This window comes from Salvelinus fontinalis, chromosome 17 (genome assembly GCF_029448725.1).
Source record: "Salvelinus fontinalis isolate EN_2023a chromosome 17, ASM2944872v1, whole genome shotgun sequence".
Lineage (NCBI taxonomy): Eukaryota > Metazoa > Chordata > Actinopteri > Salmoniformes > Salmonidae > Salvelinus > Salvelinus fontinalis.
Genome location: NC_074681.1, coordinates 15,380,984 through 15,406,416, shown reverse-complemented (window position 1 = coordinate 15,406,416; position 25,433 = coordinate 15,380,984). Strand labels below are relative to the sequence as shown.

The 25,433-nt window shown below is 43.8% G+C and overlaps 1 protein-coding gene across 4 annotated transcripts; it reads left to right on the top strand.

The window, feature by feature from the left end:
* Window positions 1-24,453, top strand: LOC129813770 (alanine aminotransferase 2-like). 4 transcript variants are annotated; one of them, XR_008753195.1, is made up of 11 exons: window positions 1-822; window positions 15,049-15,138; window positions 15,374-15,482; window positions 15,922-16,055; window positions 16,280-16,523; window positions 17,302-17,381; window positions 17,487-17,623; window positions 17,789-17,963; window positions 18,346-18,501; window positions 20,403-20,538; window positions 20,741-20,829. XR_008753195.1 is itself a non-coding variant. In XM_055866279.1 (11 exons), the coding sequence occupies exons 1-11, from the start codon at window positions 463-465 to the stop codon at window positions 20,829-20,831; spliced, it is 1,689 nt and encodes a 562-aa protein (XP_055722254.1). In that variant the 5' UTR covers window positions 4-462; the 3' UTR covers window positions 20,832-24,453. The 4 variants fall into 4 exon arrangements, 3 of the variants coding, with proteins under 3 accessions (XP_055722254.1, XP_055722255.1, XP_055722257.1); XM_055866279.1 differs by having other exon boundaries at window positions 4-822; window positions 20,426-20,538; window positions 20,741-24,453; XM_055866282.1 differs by lacking the exon at window positions 1-822 and adding an exon at window positions 13,427-13,546 and having other exon boundaries at window positions 20,426-20,538; window positions 20,741-24,453.
* The last annotated feature ends 980 nt before the right edge of the window (window positions 24,454-25,433 follow it).

Sequence of the window (25,433 nt, the reverse complement as noted above, 5' to 3'; positions counted from 1 at the left end):
ATGTGTTAACAAACGAAAGAGAGGGAGTTCCATGGAAAGCGAGCAAGCTGCGCCCGGTCTCCTCGCATAGGCTTATCGCTTGTGTCTGTCGTCTCGGTAACCGGAGATCCGACCCTGACTGACAACTTATCCGTGCGTAGGCAAATGGCGATGCAGGTTGGATTCAACTCACAAAAGGGGTGTATGTGGGAGTAATGTTACAATGTGTGCGGTGTGCAGAAGAGAAAAGAGTGCACCAATCTGTGAATAACGGGTTGTGGAAACAGATCTACTATCACTTCCCCTGAACATTTTTTTAAACTCACCTCATTCTATCGTAATTGTAAGGTTCAAAACCCTGGTTGACTTTTAAAAAAACGTTTTTTTAGCCTACTGCACAACAAACAGTTGTCTGTGTGTGTGCATTCATTGAGCGTAGATGGGTCGCAGCACTTCAGAGCTAAAGGGATATAATATTGTAACATGTCTGCTTCGCGCATAGGACAAATGTTACCATCCAGAAGCGTGCGCGTTTTGAACGGTGGAAATGTATGGTTTTTCGGCGGTGGGGCGCAATACCCCGCGGGGTACCTCGTCTCTGGGGTCCGCTCAATGCTGATTCCCTCTCAGCTGTCACCCTTTCCCCCCCAGAGTATAGCACTTTCAGGAGTCAGTGAACGGCGGCGTGGACTTGCCCAAGAGAAAATGACCGAGAATCGAGTGTTCTCCCGGGACAAGGTGTTGACCATCGACACCATGAACCCCACGGTGAAGAACGTCGAGTATGCGGTGCGCGGACCCATTGTACAGCGCGCCATGCAGATTGAGAAAGAGCTGAGAGAGGTATGCTTAAAATAAACGTTATTAATTAAATAATATTGTGATTTAGACTACCCTACACGCTATCCTCAGTCATCATTTTCATTTTTTTTCATAAAAAATTATAATTTGTTTCTCTCAGTTTGAAATATATTTAAGTTTTCAAAGTGGGAAAGCAATCTCTGACACTGTCCCATGCACTGTCAGTCTTTCACCTAGACTCACTGCACCAGTCTGACTTTTAACCTACCTGGACACTACTCTCCTGTGGACTCACTGGCTCTGCTTTTCAGAAATTGCAACTGTAGCAGAGTGACACGCAGCAGCGTGTTAGGCTTGCGTAATATAGGGTGACGAGACGATTTTAGTGGCCTGTCCCCGTAAATGCCATAAGAAAGAAAAAAGCAACTCTGAAGATAAATTGAGGCTGGATATGGAATCATGAAGTAACCAAAAAAAGTGTTAATTTGTGGAATTTCTTTCCTTTTTAATGCGTTTGAGCCAATCACTTGTTTTGTGACAAGGTAAGGGTGGTATACAGAATATAGTCCTATTTGGTAAAAGACCAAGTCCGTATTATGGCAAGAACAGCTGAAATAAGCAATGGGAAACTGTTGTTTACTTTAAGACATGAAGGTCAGTCAATTTGGAAAATTTCAATTACTTTGAAAGTTTCTTCAAGTGCAGTCAGAAAACCATCAAGTGCTATGATGAAACTGGCTCTCATGAGGACCGCCACAGGAAAGGAAGACCCAGAGTTACCTCTGTTGCAGAGGATAAGTTCATTAGAGTTACCAGCCTCGGAAATTGCAGCCCAAATAAATCCTTCACGGAGTTCAAGTAACAGACACATCTCAACATCAACTCTTCAGAGGAGACTACGTAAATCAGGCTTTCATAATCGAATTGCTGCAAATAAACCACTACTAAAGGACACCAATAATAAGAAGAGACTTGCTTGGGCCACGAAACATGAGCAATGAACATTTTACCGGTGGAAATCTGTCCTTTGGTCTGACGAGTCCAAATGAGAGATTTTTGATTCCAACCACCGTGTCTTTGTGAGACACAGAGTAGGTAAACGGGTGATTCCCACCGTAAAATTGATGATGCCCACCATGGTTCCCACCGTGAAGCATGGAGTAGGAGGTGTGATGATGTGGGGGTGCTTTGCTGGTGACACTGTCAGTGATTTATTTAGAATTCAAGGCACACTTAACATGGTTACCACAGCATTCTGCAGCAATACGCCATCCCATCTGGTTTGCGCTTAGAGGGACTATCATTTGTTTTTCAACAATGACCCAAAACACACCTCCAGGCTGTGTAAGGGCTATTTGACAAATAAGGAGAGTTATGGTGCTGCATCAGATGACCTGGCCTCCACAATCACCTGACCTCAACCCAATTGAGATGGTTCGGGATGAGTTGGACTGCAGAGTGAAGGAAAAGCAGCCAACAAGTGCTCAGCATATGTGGAAACTCCTTCAAGTCCGTTGGAAAAGCATTCCTCATATAGCTGGTTGAGAGAATGCCAAGAGTGTGCAAAGCTGTCATCAAGGCAAATGGTGGCTACTTTGAAGAATCTCAAATATAAAATATATTTTGATTTGTTTTACACTTTTTTTGGTTACTACATGATTCCATATGTGTTATTTCATAGTTTTGATGTCTTCACTATTATTCTACAATGTAAAAAATAGTACAAATAAAGAAAAACCCTTGAATGAGGAGGTGTGTCCAAACTTTTGACTGATACTGTATATCCCTGTACCAAGCTCTTTTGCCACCTGGATTGTACAATATTTGCACATTATTATTTTAAAAATTCTTCAAGCTCTGTCAAGTTGATTGTTGATCGTTGCTAGACAGCGATTTTCAAGTCTTGCCATAGATTTTCAAGCCGATTTATGTCAAAACTGTAACCAGGTCACTCAGGAACATTCAATGTCATCTTGGTAAGCCACTCCAGTGTATATTTGGCCTTGTGTTTTAGGTTACGCTTTGTATTCAGGACATAAAGTTAATTACTATATATATATATATTGGTTGGGTGCCCACTGGAGGTCAGGAGGCCCCCAGATAGCATATGAACATGTTATAAGCAATGTCAAAATGTACAGAATTGCAGGAAATTTAATTTAACTGTCGACTTGACACTCCGGTACTGCTTGCCGTGCGGTAGCAGAGAGAACAGTCTATGACTTGGGTGGCTAGATTCACACACACTCACACATACTGTGTACACACTTTCACACTCTTCACATATGCTGCTGCTACTCTGTTTATTATCTATCCAGATTGCCTAGTCACTTTTACCCCTACCTACATGTACATGTTACCTCAATTACCTCAACTAACCGGTGCCCCCACACATTGACACGGTACCAGTACCCCCTGTATATAGCCTTGTTATTGTCATTTTATTCTGTTACTTTTTTTACTTTAGTTTATTTAGTAAATATTTTCTTAACCAAAAATGTAGTTTTAAGAAAATAAGATTTTGTAAGTACACATTTCACGCTAAGGTTTACACCTGTTTTATTCGGCACATGTGATAAATAAAATTTGATTTGATTAGAATTCCTGTTGAGTACCTTTTCTTTCACTGAGACCGGAAGCTCTATAATTACGTACAGGTAAAAATCTGTCGTTCTGCCCTGAGCAAGGCAGTTAATCCACTGTTCCTTGGGTTCTGAAGAGGTGGACGTCGATTATGGCACCCCCCGCACCTCTCTGATTCAGAGGGGTTAGGTTAAGTGCAGTAGACACACTTTTTTTATAAATTTTATCCAATTTTCTCCCCAATTTTCGTGGTATCCAATCGCTAGTAATTACTATCTTGTCTCATCGCTACAACTCCCGTACGGGCTCGGGAGATACGAAGGTCGAAAGCCATGCGTCCTCCGAAGCACAACCCAACCAAGCCGCACTGCTTCTTAACACAGCGCACCTCCAACCCGGAAGCCAGCCGCACCAATGTGTCGGAGGAAACACCGTGTACCTGGCCCCCTTGGTTAGCGCGCACTGTGCCCGGCCCGCCACAGGAGTCGCTGGAGCGCGATGAGACAAGGATATCCCTACCGGCCAAACCCTCCCTAACCCGGACGACGCTATGATTGTGCGCGTCGCCCCACGGACCTCCCGGTTGCGGCCGGCTGCGACAGAGCCTAGGCGCGAACCCAGAGACTCTGGTGGCGCAGCTAGCACTGCGATGCAGTGCTCTAGACCACTGCACCACCCGGGAGGCCCAGTAGACACATTTCAGTTGAATGCATTCAGTTGTACAATTGTGTCGTGTCTTTGGCATCATTAAACTGAAGACTTATTTATCAAATAACTCTCTGTAATTATTATTACGCGATTAAACTGATTAATCATGTAACTGTAGTTAACAAGGAAGTCGGGGCACCAAGGAAAGATATTCAGATTACAAAGTTAGAATTTTCCTAATATAACTCTTCAGATATTTTAATATCTGATCAATTAGTCTTATAATTAATGAATTATTATTTGTTTGTCTAATTTCAAACGTCGTAAATTGTTGGTTAACTGCACGAATCCAGTCTTCACTATGAGTCATCCATACATCAATTGTCTTAAATCATTTATTTACTAACTAAGTAACTCACAGAACTGCATAAACAAACAGTAGATAGTTACAAGGAAATGATAACGGAGTTTCCCTTGTGGGATAAACCGGTATGGCGGCTTGGTGGACAAAAAGGGGATTTGGGGTCAACTGAGATGAGACACTACAAAGTTGATAATTATAACAATTGAAATGCTAATCCTTTGCACATGAACGCTCACTCATTCGGGAACAATTGCAATCAATATATATATTTACGCTCAGTGTGTCGTTGGGATCTCTGTTGAAAAGTTTGTTTCTGTTGGAGAGTCTGTCCGCCCTCTCTCTCTTTCTCTCTCTCTGTCGTGGTTAGGATGCATAGTTCAGAGTGACATTCATTCATGTCATTATAGAATAGATGTTTTGACGGTTGTCGATCTTCGCGTTCAATGATACTGAATTCCTAGCTGCAGACTAGTAATTAATATCAAAGACTTGTTCTTATTCTGTCGGTATCGATAGTCTAAGAGTTTAACCACGTGGTGTGGTTAAAATATTCTGCCATAGGGCCTCCCGGGTGGCGCAGTGGTCTAGGGCACTGCATCGCAGTGCTAACTGCGCCACCAGAGTCTCTGGGTTCGCCCCCAGGCTCTGTCGCAGCCGGCCGCGACCGGGAGGTCCGTGGGGCGACGCACAATTGGGCTAGCGTCGTCCGGGTTAGGGAGGGTTTGGCCGGTAGGGAATTCCTTGTCTCATCGCGCTCCAGCGACTCCTGTGGCGGGCTGGGCGCAGTGCGCGCTAACCAAGGGGGCCAGGTGCACGGTGTTTCCTCCGACACATTGGTGCGGCTGGCTTCCGGGTTGGAGGCGCGCTGTGTTAAAGAAGCAGTGCGGCTTGGTTGGGTTGTGCCTCGGAGGACGCATGGCTTTCGACCTTCGTCTCTCCCGAGCCCGTACGGGAGTTGTAGCGATGAGACAAGATAGTAATTACTAGCGATTGGATACCACGAAAATTGGGGAGAAAAGGGGATAAAAAAAAAATAAAAAAAATAAAAAAAATATTCTGCCATCTACTCAAACCTTAGGTTTATGGTCTCCTCTCAAACCTTGGCCCTCTCGTTATCGAGGTAAGCTGGTCTCCAACCTTTAGCCATCTCGTAATTGAGGGAAGCTCGGTCTGGTGATAGAAAACCCGGGTGGGGGTTTTATTCAGAAGAGCAGAAAAAGGCTGTCTCATGACGCCAGGTCCTAACTGTGCTCATGGGCGGTCCTCTGATTTAGTTAAACTACCAAGGGAATTGGAGTTTCCTTCATTAAACAGTCCAAAATCACATAACACAATTTCACAAACAGTATCATCCTCACTCATTCATCTTACACAACAATTAGATGTAAACCTCATATCTGAGGCTATTATATAAACAGCGTTATGGTAATGTGGCCGTATTGTCTCCCATGAGTTTCACAAAATTGTACCAAACGGACCAGTTCGTAGCTGGATTCTTCACTGATCTTTTATACATTCTCCAGAAAAATAAATGTTGTTCGGACCTCAAGTTCTGTGAGGTGGAAGAAATTCCTTTGTTCTCTCTATGAAAACTCACTCTCTCTCTATACTGTGGCCATGAGGAGATAATCTCCTCCAGGAATTTACGACCTGAGGTCGCAGCAGCCTGAGTGTAGGAGACAGAGAGGGGGATGGTGCTCACTGTACCCAAAGAGGGCAACGTCATGACAGCTGACTAGGTATCCCCCTTTCCCTTTCTCTTTCCATTTCACTAGAATAAATCACATCTTGTGAATCCCATTTGTGTGTAGCCTTGTACTAGTTGTGCAATAACTGGTTTACAGTGACTTGAGCAACTCTTGTCATGTGTTTGCACTTCCCTTTGCCCTCCAACCTAACTGTTCACCAAAATATAGACTTTTTGGGTGCATTTGCGCACACACCCAGTGTGTCACCCTCCTGCCAAAGTCTACTACTTTGAAGGTTAGTTGACATTTTTGCAGGTTTGTTGAGCCTTCTGTTGGTCATCTGTTGATTTTTTCACCTCTGTCTCTATGTCTCTATCTCCCTCACCCTCTGTCTCTGTCTCTGTGTCTCTCCCTCACCCTCTGTCTCTGTGTATCTCACTCACCTTCTGTCTCTGTGTCTCTCTCTCCCTCACCCTCTGTCTCTGTGTCTCTCTCTCCCTCAGTCTCTGTTTCTCTATCTCCCTCACCCTTTGTCTCTCTCTCCCTCTGTCTCTGTGTCTCTCTCCCCCTCTATCTCTGTGTCTCTCTCTCCCTCACCCTCTGTCTATGTGTCTCTATCTCCCTCACCCTCTGTCTCTGTGTCTCTATCTCCCTCACCCTCTGTCTCTTTGTCTCTATCTCCCTCCCCCTCTGTCTCTCTCTCCCTCGCCCTCTGTCTCTGTGTCTCTCCCTCACTCTCTGTCTCTGTGTCTCTCCCTCACCCTCTGTCTCTGTGTCTCTCTTTCCCCCGCCCTCTGTCTCTGTGTCTCTCCCTCACCCTCTGTCTCTGTGTGTCTCTCGCCCTTGTCACTGTTTGTTCTCTGTTATACAGTATCAGAGTTGTTCTCTGAGCTGAGAAAGATTCAGGTCAAAGTCCACAAGTCAAACAGAAAACTGAGAGATTCAGTTCAGTCTGTGGTCTGTTTTTACATCTGCTCTATTTAAACGTCTGACCTCACAATGTCGTACAGTATGTCATCTATCATCAGAGGTCAGAGGTCAAATCCTCACTTTACGCCAGACCAATACCACTGTCTCATTTAACTCTCTTAAAAGCAATAACTCATCACTCCTATAGCCCTCCTGCAGTCCCGTGACATTTGTTATGTGAAATGGGTGAATGAGCTAGACCAGAGATGGGAAACAGTGATGGGGGGTGGTGGCCACAAAAAATATGAACTCATCATGAGGGACTTTAGTTGCTCGTGGGTCTGTTTACCCACATCCATAACCACACATGCAGTCCGAGCCGGCCTTAGCCTTTTGGGGGGCCCTTAGTAAAATGTCATTCTCTCCCCACCATCGGGTGAAGAGAATGATTAGCAGTTTTACAGAAATGTTCCTGCAATTCTACAACTTCTGCCATAGGGTGGAGAGAAATGTTCGCATTTTTAATATGATAAATGGTGTTAATATGATATCTGATTGAGAGTGACACACAAAATGAATGGGGGCCCCCCGGTCGGTAATCTACTTTTGCAACCGATGTGAAATGGCTAGCTAGTTAGCGGGGTGCGCTCTAATAGCATTTCAATCGGTGACATCACTCGCTCTATCTTGAAGTAGTTGTTCCCCTTGTTCTGCAAGGGCCGCGGCTTTTGTGGAGCGATGGATAACGATGCTTCAGAGGGTGGCTGTTGTCGATGTGTGCAGAGGGTCCCTGGTTCGAGGCGAGGAGAGGGACGGAAGCTATACTGTTTCACTTGCTGCATAAAGATCCCATAATACCCCATAAGTGTAACCCTTACCTGCCCTATCCCCTCTTGCTTCATTTCAGGGGTTGACATGGAAACCCAGAGATAGTTTACTGATTCCAGTGTAGTGTGCAAAGTGGACCAATCTGAGTGCTATTTCCAGGAAAAAGATTGAAGTGTCTATGTGTTTGAGAGAGAGAGAGGTACACTCTCTAGCTGGGTAGGGGGGTGGAGGGACTGCCATATGGTCTATGGTGACCAGACGGCCCTATGGCTTTACCAAAATGCAAAACGTAATCTTCATGGATTTTCTCTCTTTTATTTGTTCTGACTCATCCTCAAACACCCCAGCCAACCAGGAGTCTACCTGGCTTTGGGGCAGGTTGGTCATTCAGGAGTCTACCTGGCTTAGGGGCAGGTTGGTCATTCAGGAATCTACCTGGCTTTGGGGCAGGTTGGTCATTCAGGAGCCTACCTGGCTTTGGGGCAGGTTGGTCAATCAGGAGTCTACATGGCTTTGGGGCAGGTTGGTCATTCAGGAATCTACCTGGCTTTGGGGCAGGTTGGTCATTCAGGAGTCTACCTGGCTTAGGGGCAGGTTGGTCATTCAGGAGTCTACCTGGCTTTGGGGCAGGTTGGTCATTCAGGAATCTACCTGGCTTTGGGGCAGGTTGGTCATTCAGGAGCCTACCTGGCTTTGGGGCAGGTTGGTCAATCAGGAGTCTACATGGCTTTGGGGCAGGTTGGTCATTCAGGAATCTACCTGGCTTAGGGGCAGGTTGGTCATTCAGGAGTCTACCTGGCTTTGGGGCAGGTTGGTCATTCAGGAATCTACCTGGCTTTGGGGCAGGTTGGTCATTCAGGAGTCTACCTGGCTTTGGGGCAGGTTGGTCATTCAGGAGCCTACCTGGCTTTGGGGCAGGTTGGTCAATCAGGAGTCTACATGGCTTAGGGGCAGGTTGGTCAATCAGGAATCTACCTGGCTTAGGGGCAGGTTGGTCATTCAGGAGCCTACCTGGCTTTGGGGCAGGTTGGTCATTCAGGAGTCTACCTGGCTTTGGGGCAGGTTGGTCATTCAGGAGTCTACCTGGCTTTGGGGCAGGTTGGTCATTCAGGAGTCTACCTGGCTTTGGGGCAGGTTGGTCATTCAGGAGTCTACCTGGCTTAGGGGCAGGTTGGTCATTCAGGAGTCTACCTGGCTTTGGGGCAGGTTGGTCATTCAGGAATCTACCTGGCTTTGGGGCAGGTTGGTCATTCAGGAGTCTACCTGGCTTTGGGGCAGGTTGGTCATTCAGGAGCCTACCTGGCTTTGGGGCAGGTTGGTCAATCAGGAGTCTACATGGCTTAGGGGCAGGTTGGTCAATCAGGAGTCTACCTGGCTTAGGGGCAGGTTGGTCATTCAGGAGTCTACCTAGCTTAGGGATAGGTTGGTCATTCAGGAGTCTACCTGGCTTTGGGGCAGGTTGGTCATTCAGGAGTCTACCTGGCTTTGGGGCAGGTTGGTCATTCAGGACTCTACCTGGCTTTGGGGCAGGTTGGTCATTCAGGAGTCTATCTGGCTTAGGGGCAGGTTGGTCATTCAGAAGTCTACCTGGCTTTGGGGCAGGTTGGTCATTCAGGAGTCTACCTGGCTTAGGGGCAGGTTGGTCATTCAGGAGTCTACCTGGCTTAGGTGCAGGTTGGTCATTCAGGAGTCTACCTGGCTTTGGGGCAGGTTGGTCATTCAGGAGTCTACCTGGCTTAGGGGCAGGTTGGTCATTCAGGAGTCTACCTGGCTTTGGGGCAGGTTGGTCATTCAGGAGTCTACCTGGCTTAGGGGTAGGTTGGTCATTCAGGAGTCTACCTGGCTTTGGAGCAGGTTGGTCATTCAGGAGTCTACCTGGCTTTGGGGCAGGTTGGTCATTCAGGAGTCTACCTCAGGGGTTTCCCAATAAGTTATTACATCGTTATGTCATACGGAGCACCTAGAAATAGAAACAATGTGTGTTTTGTTATGTATGGGAACATCCAAATATCCAACTAACACACAAACCATGTGCTGTATCAGGTGTATCTGTAGACTCTTCCAAGTATAGCTGGGCCAAACCAGTCTTGTCTTTTGTAACTAAGAATACCTGCTTTTTAAACTGAGCTCTGGTGAGTGTTAGGTTTTTGTGTGAAAACAGGGTACAAAGCTTACAGTCACTTGCTTGCCTTTATCTAAAATAGGTAAGGAAAGAACACGCACTTTCAACAAAATACATTTAGTCTTTCTCTGCTCTCTCTATACTCTTTTCACCCTGTGTCTATGTTGTCTTATTAACACACAAACCTTTTTTGAGGGCTCAGAGGAACTGCAGTGTTTCAGTTGCAGATAAAGTTCAGGAAAATGTTCTGATACCTGAGACGACTTAAAACCTCTACCGCTTCTCTCTCCCGGATCCGGGATCGTCCTCATCAAAAAAGCTGACTAGCAAAGCCTAGCCTAACGCGACAGGGATATCATATAATATAATTTTCATGAAATCACAAGTCCAATACAGCAAATGAAAGATAAACATCTTGTGAATCCAGCCATCATTTCCGATTTTTAAAATGTTTCCCAGCGAAAACACAATATGTATTTCTATTAGCTAACCACAACAGCAAAAGAATCAAACGCATATTTTCACAATTTTTCTACCGCATAGGTAGCTATCACAAAACCAACCAAATAGAGATATAATTAGTCACTAACCAAGAAACAACTTCATCAGCTGACAGTCTTATAACATGTTATACAATAAATGTATGTTTTGTTCGAAAATGTGCATATTTGAGGTATAAATCATAGTTTTACATTGCAGCTACCATCAAAAATATCACCAAAGCAGCCAGAATAATTACAGAGAGCAACGTGAAATACCTAAATACTCATCATAAAACATTTATGAAAAATACATGGTGTACAGCAAATGAAAGATAAACATCTTGTGAATCCAGCCAATATTTCCGATTTTTTAAGTGTTTTACAGCAAAAACACAATATAGCATTATATTAGCTTACCACAATAGCCAAACACACAAATGCATTTATTAGCAGCAAAGGGTAGCGATCGCAAAAACCAGCAAAATATATAAAATTAATCACTAACCTTGACCAACTTCATCAGATGACAGTCTTATAACTTCAGGTTATACAATACACTTATGTTTTGTTCGAAAATGTGCATATTTAGAGCTGCAAACCATGGTTATACATTGTGAATATGTAGCATCGATTCACCAGAATGTCCGGAGCTAGTTTGGACACTCACCTAATCTGACCAAAGAACTCATCATAAACTTTACTAAAAAATACATGTTGGACAGCAAATGAAAGATACACTGGTTCTTAATGCAACCGCCGTGTTCGATTTTTAAAAATAACTTTACCATAACAAACAGCTACGTTATAGCGAGACAGCGACCGCCAAAACGCGGATAATAGGACTCAACATTTTCCACAGAAATACGAAATAACATCATAAATTGTTCTTACTTTTGCTGAGCTTCCATCAGAATCTTGTACAAGGAGTCCTTTGTCCAGAATAAATCATTGTTTCGTTTCCTTCTCTCCTGTCGAATTTGCACCACAAGGCTAGCCAATGTTGATGACGTTCCCAATTTCTCTCGACGCAGAGAACGGAAAACTCCAAAAGTCCCATTAAACGTTGAATAAACTGATGAAACTCGGTTGAAAAAACCTACTTTATGATGTTTTTGTAATATGTATCAAATAAAAACAAAGCCGGAGATATTTGCCGTGTATACCGAACGCTTATCATAAGACAATAGGGAGGTGCTTCCCGCGCCTAGGTAGAGAAAGGAAATTCTGGACACGTCATTCCAAGAGCTCTTGTTCGACCTCAGATCAAGCTAGACACCCCATTCCACCTTCCACTGCCTGTTGACATCTAGTGGAAGGCGTATGCAGTGCATGCATATCCATAAATATAAGGCAATTCAATAGGCAGGCCCTGGAACAGAGCATCGTTTTCAGATTTTTCACTTCCTGTCTGGAAGTTTGCTGCAAAATGAGTTGTTTTACTCACAGATATAATTCAAACAGTTTTAGAAACTTGAGTGTTTTCTATCCAATAGTAATAATAATATGCATATTGTACGATCTAGAATAGAGTACGAGGCAGTTTAATTTGGGCACGATTTTTTCCAAAGTGGAAACAGCGCCCCCATATTGACAAGAAGTTAAATAGTCATAATTAGTTAATTCTCCTCTTAGCCAAGCAGAAAGAGAAAAAACAGTGTGAGCAAAACAACGTCACATCAACAAATCCAGCCCAAATCATGTCAGTCAGAGCCTTTGTTCCTTGCTCATCGGTTGGCCGATGAACGGTGAACAGAAGGCCCACTAGTTGGTTCACAGATCTGTTTTTGCTCTCTTACCAACTCCTAGTCATAACAGATCTAGGACCAGGCTAGATGCCCACGGAGGTGCCTTCTACATCCTCAGGGGTAACCGTGGAGACTGCGGGAAGATTGTGAAATAGCACAGCACGCTGTCACTTTCTTTAATGAATGAAAGGCATCATGTTACATCTCCTGCCTTGAAGAGTAAACTAGAATCCATAATGATGTCACTTTCTTTGGCCAGACTTCAAATTTGTTTTGCCAGACCAATTAGAATGCTACTTGTCAGAAACAGAAAATGAGAGGCAAATAAACGTACACATGCAGAAAGAGCAAAAACCACTAGAGAACTGAGTTAAGCATTAGAGAGAGGACAACATCAACCATAGGCTAGTCTCAATCATCTTACAAAGAACATGCAATAGACAGCACTCTGACAAGCCATAGGACTTAATCAGTGTACGTGTCAACAAGGGGTCTGCTAGGTGTTCTTAATCTGTGACAATTTAAAAAGCATTGCTGAGATAAAATACCTTCTTAGGAACTCTTAGGAAGCTTCTTAGGACATTTTAGAAAGTTCCCGTTTTTTTTGCACATATGTTTTTAACAGTAGTCTGTACTCTCTACTCTCAGAATGAATGCTGGGGACTGACTTTTCTGTTAACAGTAAAATGTAGGCTACTCTCTACTCTCAGCATGAGTGGAATGGGAGATCCTTTGTATTCCGTGGGTGTCACTCTCCCTGCTGTTTGTAATTGGTCTGGACTGCAGAAACACCTCTGTCGTGTGACCGATTGGAGTGTAGGAATTTTTTCTTCTGTTGTGTACTTTGGTGGTCATTGCTGGTTCAGCTGGCCCAATTAGATTCGATAAATGTCTCTGGTGGGTAGAACAACAGCGGGCCTGCTTTGCTTCCCACTGAGTTTGAATGAGTTCCACTTGTGGCCACCAACCACTGTCTATCTTGTTATATAGGGTGTCAAATACCAAACATCTGGACACTCACTAAGGAGTCAGTGTTCTTGGCCAGTTCAGTTCCATCATCCATCAAGGCCAGTTTGATACGTTCAACTGCTTGACATATTGTTCTCCGATACTGTATTCTGAGAGAAGTAGCTAAGTAGTGGCATTTTATTGACCTATAAGGACAGCGAAAATGGTACAGACAGCTACCCCCTGTTTCTATTGGCTTATAAGGACATAATGTCACCACACTCCCTAAAAACCTTCCCAAATTCAGTTTTTACCATTATCCATGTCTCTTTTGAGTCTCTTTTTTAAAAACTCTGCAGTTGACACCTGCTTTACTACTTAAGTCTGTTTGTTTCTACAGCTGGAGTCTTTCAGTGATGGAAAGAGGCTTTCAGGCAGCCTGGGAATGTGTATGTCTCCTTTTGTTTTCCAGATAGCATTTTCTCTGCTTTAATATACACTGAGTGTACAAAACATTATGAACACCTGTTCTTTCCATGATATAGACTGACCAGGTGAATCCAGGTGAAAGCTATGAACCCTTGTTGATGTCACTAATTCAATTCACTTAAATCAGTGTAGATGAAGGTAAGAAGACAGGTTAAAGAAGGATTTTTAAGCCTTTAGACAACAGAGACATGGATTGTGTATGTGTGCCATTCAGAGGGTGAATGGTCAAGACAAAAGATTTAAGTGCCTATAAATGGGGTATGGTAGTAGGTGCCAGGTGCTCCGGTTTGAGTGTTTAAAAAAACTGCAACACTGCTGGGTTTTTCAAGCTCAACAGTTTCCCGTGTGTATCATGAATGGTCCACCACCCAAAGGACATCCAGCCAACTTGACACAACTGTGGGAAGCATTGGAGTCAACATGGGCCAGCATCCCTGTGGAACGCTTTCGACACCTTGTAGAGTTCATTCCCCGACAAATTGAGGCTGTTCTGAGGGCAAAAGGTGGTGCAACTCAATATTAGGACGGTGTTCCTAATGTTTTGTACATTCAAGGTGGTGTTAGGCTAAAATGTCCCATCTTGTTTTGACTCCCTCCACTCTGATTCCAAACACACATAGACGCACGTTATGTGTATGCATTTGTAGGTAGGTGTGTCTTATCTTATCATTTGCAAACCTTGCCCCCATTTACACATTATACCTTCACAGAGATTGCTAACATTGGATTGTATTACTCCTGTGTTTTATGTTTTTTAACAGCGCTACTGTTCTACATTTTAGGACAAAAGGCAAGGGGAGTGGAGAGCATGTATTGAACCAATGCATGTTGGCATTCTGCCAAGTCATTTCTCCTGGAAAAGACTATACCTGATTTTGTGTTTGTGCTTGAGAGTTGAATAAGTAAAAACACTTGGTATAGAAAATTATAAAGAGCTGTTTGGCTGTTACTAAGGGTTGTCTATTTTAGTGCATTTGCTATCGACTAACATTGTTTGAGAGAGAGAGAGGTTGGGAGAGGAGGGAGGGAGAGAAAGAAAGAACGAGACAGAGAGTGTGAGAGGGAGGGAGAAAGAGAGTGAGACAGAAGAGAAATATAGCTGACGCCAATGCCAAGCCTTTTCCAGAGCTCTTGTTTGTTCTCCTGATAGCATGACTACAGTAGATGGGCACCTTTAGCTTTACCTGAGGTAGTGGAGACATCTGAGATTAGAGAGTACAGCCGTGGCTGGAGTCTAGGAGGACGTGACCTCATACTCATGTCTTAGTTATAGAGGGACACACGCAGATTAAGTAGTTATAAATGGTTAAGTATGAGTTTATAAGTTTATAAAGAATAAGGTAACTTATTGGTCTGCATTTCTGCACTGCACACCCCTGGGATCCAGCATATCATTCATCCATCTCTTTCTTCCTTGCCCTAGTCTTCTCATCATTTTGTGTCTTGTTTCTGTGTCCTGAAGGGAGTGAAGAAGCCTTTCACTGAGGTCATCAAGGCCAACATTGGTGACGCCCATGCCATGGGCCAGCAGCCAATCACCTTCTTCAGACAGGTCTGCTTTTATTCCCTAAGTTCCAAACCATTTATTTAAAACCACAGTTCTCTTTTTGATTACAGGATGTCTTTCATTCTCCTTTATCATTTGAAACCGTTCTGTCTAAGGCAAAAACACATTGTGACCTTTTCATGCAGATTCATGTGGTGTTCCATGCAGATTTGTGTACATTATTCTGCATCAACTCCTGTCTGTTCCTCACCTAACTCTCTGTCCTCTCTTCCTCCTCAAGGTCTTGGCACTCTGCTCCTACCCGGAACTATTGAATGAAAACATGTTTCCAGAGGATGCCAAAAACAGAGCACGACGCATTCTGCAGGCTTGTGGAGGCGGTAGTGTGGGTATGTTGTTCATGCACTGGATGGAATGTGTATTGTAAGGATGTAAGATAAAATATAATTAGGTTTTGGCTAATAGGCCCGTGTTAGCCTTTTGGTGACCGCGTAACCAATGAAATGACCTCCAACTCCGGTCCTGGAGCACTGTAGTGTATTGAGTTCTCTCTCTCTCCCTCTCTCTCTCCCCCCCCTCTCTCTCTCTCTCTCTCGCTCTCTCCCCCCCCCCCTCTCTCTCTCTCTCTCTCTCTTTCCCCCCTCTCTCTCTCTCTCTCGCTCTCGCTGTCGCTCTCGCTCTCTCTCTCTCGCTGTCGCTCTCTCTCTCTCTCTCTCTCTCTCTCTCTCTCTCTCTCTCTCTCTCTCTCTCTCTCTCTCTCTCTCTCTCTCTCTCTCTCTCTCTCTCTCTCTCTCTCTCTCTCGCTCTCGCTCTCGCTCTCGCTCTCAGGTGCATACAGTGCCAGCCAGGGAATAGACTGCGTGCGGCAGGACGTGGCTCGCTACATCGAGCGTCGGGACGGGGGTGTACCCTGTGACCCAGACAACGTCTACCTCACCACCGGCGCCAGCGATGGCATCGTAGTAAAAACAATACAAAATCTAATAATTGTGTTTTAAAGTAACATTCTCACTGCAGATAAAGAGGAAGGCGGAAGGAGAGCGTTGAGGACTATAGGCTTGATGTGCACCTATCAGTCGGTCTATCTCCCAGCAACTTTATCACCTATTATTCTTGATTTATTGAATTAATTATCTATAATTTGCTTACCAACTCACTCCCTTCTCCTCTCCCCTGTCTTTCCTAGACCATGCTGAAACTATTGGTGTGTGGTGAGGGTGCATCGAGGACAGGGGTGATGATCTCCATCCCTCAGTACCCTCTGTACTCGGCTGCCCTGGCTGAGCTGGGCGCTGTGCAGGTCAACTACTACCTGAATGAGGAGAAGTGCTGGAGCATGGACCTTAGTGAGCTAGAGCGCTCCCTAGCGGAGGCCAGGAAGCACTGCAACCCCAAAGCCCTCTGCATCATCAACCCTGGTAACCCCACTGGTAAGTAGCCAAGCTTAACGGGGGCTGAACTTCCTGATTTAGCCTTGGTTTCAATTCTCCTCATTAAGAAATGCGACTAAGAACAAGATTTGAGTCTTGAAGGCGTGCTTTGATGTGGGTGTCTCTCTTGTGTGTTCGAACATTAGAAGTGTATGTATTTTTGCTCTGCCAAAACAGTACACAGTTACACTCACTCACCCTTCTAGATAACTTGCAACTTTCTAACCAGTTCATGTGTCTGGAGGTAGCCTAGACTAGCTAGCAAACTTATTTTGCCAATTAGCTTCAGCCGGTGGTGTGTGTCCTTGGCAAAATTGGTTTGACTTTGGATAGCCTATCTCTGGGGCTAGTTAGTGACCGTCAATAAATTACACAATGTAAATGGGACAATATTTCCATATTGCACATCTTTTAGTTGTCTCATTAAATTAATTCAGTATTTGTTTACGCATTTTTACAATTTATTGAATGTCAAACCAATAACCATGGGCATTATTATTGGGTCTTGTGCAACTGCGCTCCGAATTTATGATTACTTGGGTGCTGCCAGCTGTGGGAATGTGAGCAGGATTTAAATAACCCAACCCAAGGAAAACTGTTACGTACCCTTCATTCTGTGACATCCCATTTATTCCTAATTATCTCGCAAAATTTCAGTTTTCCTCCCAGTCATGACACTAGATGGCGCCAGAGGACATAGATCCCACTTGGACAGAAACCAAAATGTCCAGTTCTACTAATATGATTCTGAACCGTTCCCTCTCCAACTCTGTGATAGGTCAGGTCCAGAGCAGACAGTGTATTGAGGACGTGATCCAATTCGCTGCTAAAGAGCGACTCTTCCCGATGGCTGATGAGGTAAACCAATCAGACCTTTTTGTCATCCTCCTCATAAACATAATTTCACCTCTACATTCATCTCTTACCCCCTGACATCCCTCTCTCTCTGTCCCTCTCCTCTAGGTGTACCAGGATAATGTGTATGCGGAGGGTTGCCAGTTCCATTCCTTTAAGAAGGTGCTTTTTGAGTTGGGACCAGAGTACTCTGACAATGTAGAACTGGCGTCCTTCCACTCCACCTCTAAGTGCTACATGGGAGAGTAAGATCATTCTCATTAATTTAACATGACCTGAAATATCAACCATTATATGACCTTACTACTTCACCCAATATAGAAATAGCTAGACCTGTAGATATGGTGCAGTTGTGTCTTGCCTTCTGAATCTCTGTACCTGGTTTCTCTCTCTCTTCTCCTGCCTGCTAGGTGTGGTTTCCGTGGGGGTTACATGGAGGTGATTAATATGGACCCGGAGGTGCAGGCCCAGCTCTCTAAGCTGGTGTCGGTCAGACTGTGTCCCCCCGTCCCTGGTCAGGCTCTGATGGACCTGGTGGTCAACTCTCCCCAGCCTGGAGAACCTTCCCACACCACCTTCATGAAGGTAATAATATATGGTCATTAAGCAGACATTGACTTAAATGACATACCAGACTGTCAACATTGACAGGTACATACATTTAATATATACTGAGTATACAAAACATTAAGAACACCTGCTCTTTCCATGACATAGACTGACCAGGTGAATCCAGGTGAAAGCTATGATCCCTTATTGATGTCACTTGTTAAATCCACTTCAATCAGTGTAGATGAAGGGGAGGAGACAGGTTAAAGAATGATGTTTAAGCCTTGAGACAATTGAGACATGGATTGTGTATGTGTGCCACGCACGCACGCACGCACGCATGCACGCACGCACGCACACACGCACGCACACACACACACACACACTCACACACTCATACCCTCGTTTCCATGTCCAGGAGCGCACAGCCACCCTCAGTCTCCTGGCAGAGAAGGCTAAACTGACAGAGCAGATTCTGAACACAGTACCTGGGATCACCTGTAACCCTGTTCAGGGAGCCATGTACTCATTCCCTAACATCAGCCTGCCAGAGAAATCCATCAACGAAGCTAAGGTCAGTCAATACCACTATAATATACCACGGCCCCTTTTGTTGGGTTAGCCCTGTATACACATCAATAAACAACAATTACTCTATATACATTATATACACATCAATTACCCAATTATTCATATGATTGCAAAACACAATCATATGAAACAAACACAATTACAACACAGCAGCTCTGGTGTTGAGGACTGAAATACTAATCCAGGAAATTAGAAAATTATAATTTGGCAATTTCTGAATTATGGAGTTTATGGTCCCATCACCTGTTGATATATACACACCAATTAAGTTGATATATTTGATTGTGAGATGTGTTTCCTGTGTACAGAATATACAATACCAGTCAAAAGTTTGTACACACCTACTCATTCAAGGGTTTTTCTTTATTTTTACTCTTTTCTACATTGTAGAATAATAGTGAAGACATCAAAACTATGAAATAACACATATGGAATCATGTAGTAACCAAACAAGTGTTAAACAAATCAACATATATGTAATATTTTAGATTCTTTCAAGGAGTCATCCTTTGCCTTGATGACAGCTTTGCACACTCTTGGCATTCTCTCAACCAGCTACACCTGGAATGCTTTTCCAACAGTCTTGAAGGTGTTCCCACATATGCTGAGCACTTGTTGGCTGCTTTTCCTTCACTCTGCGGTCCAACTCATCCCAAACCATCTTAACAGACACATCTCAACATCAACTGTTCAGAGGAGACTGCATGAATCAGGACCTCATAGTCGAATTGCTGCAAAGAAACCTCTACTAAAGGACACAAATAAGAAGAAGAGACTTGCTTAAGCCAAGAAACACGAGCAATGAACATTAGACCGGTGGAAATTTGTCCTTTGGTCTGACAAGTCCAAATTAGAGATTTTTGGTTCCAACCGTTGTCTCTTTGTGAGACGCAAAGTAGGTGAACAGATGATCTCCGCATGTGTGGTTCCCACCGTGAAGCATGGAGTAGTGATGGTGTGGGGGTGCTTTGCTGGTGACACTGTCAGTGATTTATTTAGAATTCAGGGCACACAACCAGCATGGCTACCACAGCATTCTGCAGTGATATACCATCCCATCTGGTTTGTGCTTAGTAGGACTATCATTTGTTTTTCAACAGGACAATGACCCAACACACCTCCAGGCTGTGTAAGGGCTATTTGACCAAGAAGGAGAGTGATGGTGTGCTTTATCAGATGACCTGGCCTCCACAATCATAGTTTTGATGTCTTCACTATTATTATACAATGTAGATATACAGTGTACCGGTCCAAACTTTTGACCGGTACTGTATGTGTCATCCCACTGTAATACCTCTGTAAGGTCAGGTGATTGTGGAGGCCAGGTCATCTGATGCAGGACTCCATCACTCTCCTTCTTGGTCAAATAGCCCTTACACAGCCTGGAGGTGTGTTGGGTCATTGTCCTGTTGAAAAACAGTTTATCTTTGCTTATTTGAGCTGTTATTGCCATATTATGGACTTGGTCTTTTACCAATATACCTATATTCTGTATACCACCCCTACCTTGTCACAACACAACTGATGGGCCAAATTCCACAAATTAACTTTTAACAAGGCACACCTGTTAATTGAAATGCATTCCAGGTGACTACTTCATGAAGCTGGTTGAGAGAATGGCAAGAGTGTGCAAAGTCTGTCTTCAAGGCAAAGGATGACTACTTGAAAGAATCTAAAATATTACATATATGTTGATTTGTTTAACACTTGTTTGGTTACTATATGATTCCATATATGTTATTTCATAGCTTTGATGTCTTCACTATTATTCTACAATGTAGAAAAGAGTAAAAATAAAGAAAAACCCTTGAATGAGTAGGTGTGTCCAAACTTTTGACTGGTACTGTATGTGTCATTCCACTATAATACCTCTTTCCCTCTCAGTCTCTCTCTCTCTCTCCCCCCAGGCGCTTGGCCAGGCTCCAGACATGTTCTACTGTATGAAGCTGTTGGAGGAGACTGGCATCTGTCTGGTCCCAGGAAGTGGCTTCGGACAGAAGGACGGCACCTACCACTTCAGGTCTGGACAACCCAGTTTACTCAAACATTTTATCACAGCCTTTCACAAACTTAGATGGGTATAATTTCCCTTTTTGATATACCTTTACAAGGTAGAAATGTTTGCAACAGAAAAATAGTATATATGGCTTTTAGTTTCCAATGCCCTGCATTTCGTTCAAAGTTCCCTTTCTCTCTCTCCCTTCCTCCTTCCCTCGTTCCAGGATGACCATTCTGCCCCCCACAGACAAGCTGAAGATCTTACTGGCTAAAGTAAAGGAGTTCCACCAGAAATTCACTCAGCAGTACTCTTAACTATCCTCCTTAACTTCCTAACTTTCACCCAATCAGAAGAGAATAGCACACTGAACACTATGCGCACAGTCTACCAGCCAAACTACCAGAATGTATCTGTCACTAAGTGCCTACTGTGTTAGTGGCTCTGTCGCCAGTCGCCTTGATCATGCACTTTAGCCCCTTAGCCTACAAGATTCCAAAAAATGGTGGACTCCGACTGTACATGTAAAACTGTAGTGATTATGAACACCCGGGATATTGGGAGATGTAGTTTTTAGAAATCAGGATAAGAGCTGTAGTTTTTTATGTTGGGACATATCAAATTCAGTTCAATCTGGCATACTTGATAGAATTTATATTAATTGTCATCTCAGTTGTGTTTGTGTGTGTGCGTGTGTGTGGGAAAGAGGGTATGTGTCCTTGTGTGTGTGTCATGATCACAAGTCAAGGCCAGAATGATGGTACAGTAATGTAGTGCTGTATGAAATGAAGAATCTGAAAGCACTAGTACATTATTTCCAAACTCTGTAGAAATGATTTTGTCAGTATTATAGACAAAGGCACAGGGAAGTTTTGTATATTAGAGAAACTTTCACAATGATTTTAAATTGAAAGATGATTTTATTGTATTGAAAATCTCCATCATATAGTCTTTTATATTCATAGTTTCAGTTTGGTCCTTTTTTGTGTGTACATTTTCACCATCGTACATTCTATATAGCAAACTAATGGAAAAAACTGGACAAAGAAAAGACAGCAGGGAGAAGAATTTTCAATAGCAGGAAAATTAAATTCAAGGTTATTAAAGTTGTGTTAATGTTTTTTAAACGCTGTCAGGGATTTTCTGAATTATGAAGACAACAGCCGTGCATGACAATTATCATGGGAGTGAGTGAGGAGGTTACTGAACAAACACACACACACACACTCCCCTGGGAGAGGATGTCTGTCCCCTGCAGAGTCTGTCAGATCTAGAAGATAAAAGCACATCATGTTCCACCACTACCTACATTACACAACAACCACCGTACAATACACCAGCCAGCACCACCTTACAACCATACATCCAACCTCTCCTCTCCAGCCGTACAGACAGCCCTCCTGAGCCCCCATACCTACAGAGTGGGAAAGGGAGTTGGGGTGAGTCCATTAAAACTCAAGCTTTTAGTCTGTAAAGATTTTTCTCCCTCCTTCTCTCCACAGCAGCTGCCAGCCTTCATTATCCATGACAAAACAGAGCCCCTTTCTTAATTAACTACCTTTTAGTCTTTCTCTAACCCTTACAATCCCCCCTCACAGCCCTTACAATCCCCCCTCACAGCCCTTACAATCTCCCCTCACAGCCCTTACAATCTCCTCTCACAGCCCTTACAATCTCCCCTCACAGCCCTTACATCTCCCCTCACAGCCTTTACAATCTCCCCTCACAGCCCTTACATCTGCCCTTACAATCTCCCCGCATAGCCCTTACAATTTCACCTCACAGCCCTTACAATCTCCCCTCACAGCCCTTACAACCTCCCCTCACAGCCCTTACAATCTCCCCTCACAGCCCTTACAATCCCCCCTCACAGGCCTTACAATCCCCCCTCACAGCCCTTACAATCTCCCCTCACAGCCCTTACAACCTCCCCTCACAGCCCTTACAATCTCCCCTCACAGCCCTTACATCTCCTCTCACAGCCCTTACAATCTCCCCTCACAGCCCTTACAATCCCCCCTCACAGCCCTTACAATCCCCCCTCACAGCCCTTACAATCTCCCCTCACAGGCCTTACAACCTCCCCTCACAACCCTTACATCTCCTCTCACAGCCCTTACAATCTTCCCTCACAGCCCTTACCATCCCCCCTCACAGGCCTTACAATCCCCCCTCACAGCCCGTACAATCTCCCCTCACAGCCCTTACAATCTCCCATTATAATCTCCCCTCACAGCCATTACAACCTCCCCTCACAGCCCTTACATCTCCACTCACAGCCCTTACAATCTCCCCTTACAGCCCTTACATCTCCTCTCACAGCCCTTACAATCTCCCCTCACAGCCCTTACTACTCCCCTCACAGCCCCTCACAGTTCTCACTAATTTAATTGTGTGCGCTTGTTTTACACAGTCACCGTTCTACATCTTCGTTCCCTGAGAGACAGCAAAAATGTTATCTCTTTGTCATTATAGTGGTAACTCCTCTTTCGGATAATAATTCAGATATGCATGATATTCAAGTGGGTGAATAAGTGATTGAAACAATCAAGCCAACAAGTTTGAAACAAATCATTTGAGAGATAGACTGAGGGGGACCATCTGTCCAGAAAGCCTTTTCTCCGTGTCCAGCAGATGTCCTGATATTGGATGGCATTTAGCTGCATGGTATTAACTCACAAGTGGAGAAATGGGGTGTCAACAACTTACTAGTACTATTGTTCAAATATGCCAAATTCAGATAAGGCTTGATTCCCAGTGGATTATCTGATCCTTATATCTGACCATAACCTACTTTGCCATACTATCTACATGTATACTTTGGAATATTAACATGTAATAACCATGTAATAATGTTAACTTACAGTTGAACTTCAAAACATTTTCACAACCACTACCAAACTATTTTATATAGCAATACAAAATGACAGAAATCTCTATATTGCAGGCTCTTGGACACAAGAAAACACAAGCTTAACTAGCAATTGTCTCATGATGACACTGTGTTGGTTTCTCTGCCTCTAGTACTACAGACCTGGCCCAATCTATGATTTCCTCTCCTTTCACTACACATTGTCATTTTAGTGCAATTAAAGCGCCGCTAAGATATGTGCTGCCTGTTGCATTGTGAGAACTCAGATCAACTGTTGTACCGAACACTCTCATCTTCAATCAGGGACTCCATTGTTCTCGTACATGCTTATTCAAGGTCATGTGCGACGGATGATAGTGTAGTTTGCTAAGCGTGACTACTGTCAGAGCTGGGACCAAACCCAAATGCAGACACCACTCATGTTGCAATCAGAGAGGGTGTGGTGGAGCGATTACTGAACTGAACTGAAGTGTAATGACTTGAAGAGTGAATGAGAGGGGAAAGCAATTAACTTCTGATTGTGATTTGTGTTTTTCCTGCAATTGTTGTGTACTGTATGTATTATTTGCCTCTCTCTCTCTCTCTCTCTCCCTCTCTCTCTCTCTCTCTCTCTCTCTCTCTCTCTCTCTCGCTCTCTCTCTCTCTCATGTGGACGTCCATGATGTTAAAAAATTACAATTTGAATATGTTACGAATTGCAATTTTACGTTATGTTACAAATTTGCTATATGAATGATTAGATAAGAATTCCAATTTGTTGTGGCTAACGTTAGCTAGGTGGCTAATGCTAACGTTAGCTAGGTGGCTAATGTTAGGGTTAAGGTTAGGAGTTAACGGACGGGTTAGCTAACATGCTAAGTTGCAAAGTAGCTAAAAAGTAGTTGGAAAGTTACTAATTAGCTAAAATGCTAAAGTTGTCCATGATGTCGTTTGCGTTATACCTCTACACATCCACCACGACCAACCACGTTTTTTGTTCTTTAGTAACCTTATTGTCTTATGTAACCACTTGCTGTTTTCCACCTTCCTTTCACACTCATTCATAAACCTCTGCCATCACACGTTAACATGATAGCCCAATGACTCTGCATTTTTGAATAACACATGTATTATTCTACCTAATCTACCTATCATTCTATAATTCCTATCATTCTACCTAATAAAAGGGGTAAACAAATATAAAGCGTGAGAGAGCTAGTGGAGATTGGTGGGAGGTGATCTATCTTTTTCTGATCAGGTTTCTCTGTCACTCCAGCAGCACCTCAGAACCTCTCGCAGCCAGAGTAATTAATCAATCTCAGACTGGCTTGATCGATCGGTGTCTCTGTGTTCCCCTGGCGTGTTTACAATCCTCCATCTCATTTGCCACTAAGCTCCTCGCCACCGCTCAATCTCATTGGCAGAGAGTGTGACACCCCGCCCCACTGATGTCACCAGCAAGTGAAGCATGGATCGGTGCCCCTCTAAGAATCCATCCTCTCTTTTTCATTTGGGGGATTTGTTTTTGTCTAGTGTCTACCTGTCACATGCCTTTGCAGTTAGGGTGTGCCAAGTCCATTTTACTGTCTGCTTCAGAAGGCCTACTTTAAAGTCTGTGTAGCACCTCATTTTCAATGCCAGAATGCATAATCAGCTAAGACCCCAAAATACATTCTCTAAATATATGACCAATACCAGTAGTTTTGCTTTTGAGATGCTTCTATTTCAATCAGTGATAAGAATTGATAGGTTCTAGAGGTGATGTAACCACCATTGATCAGCTAGCCTGGTAAGCTACAAGACACACTTTGGTATAGGACACGCTTTGAGGGGGTGGTGGTGTGGTCACGCTTGCGTCTCCTTCCTGCTGAGTTGAACTGTTATCTATCTGTGCCATTCACTGTTGTATGGAGAGAAAAAGGTTTACAAAGAGATTCTGCAGAAAGAGCAGAATGTGTGACAAGCATCCTTTGAAACATGCAGCCATCCAACAAACAGGACAGATTATTAATTGATAAAATGACAAATTTAATCAATATCTTAACTTTGACACACATACATTTGTGTC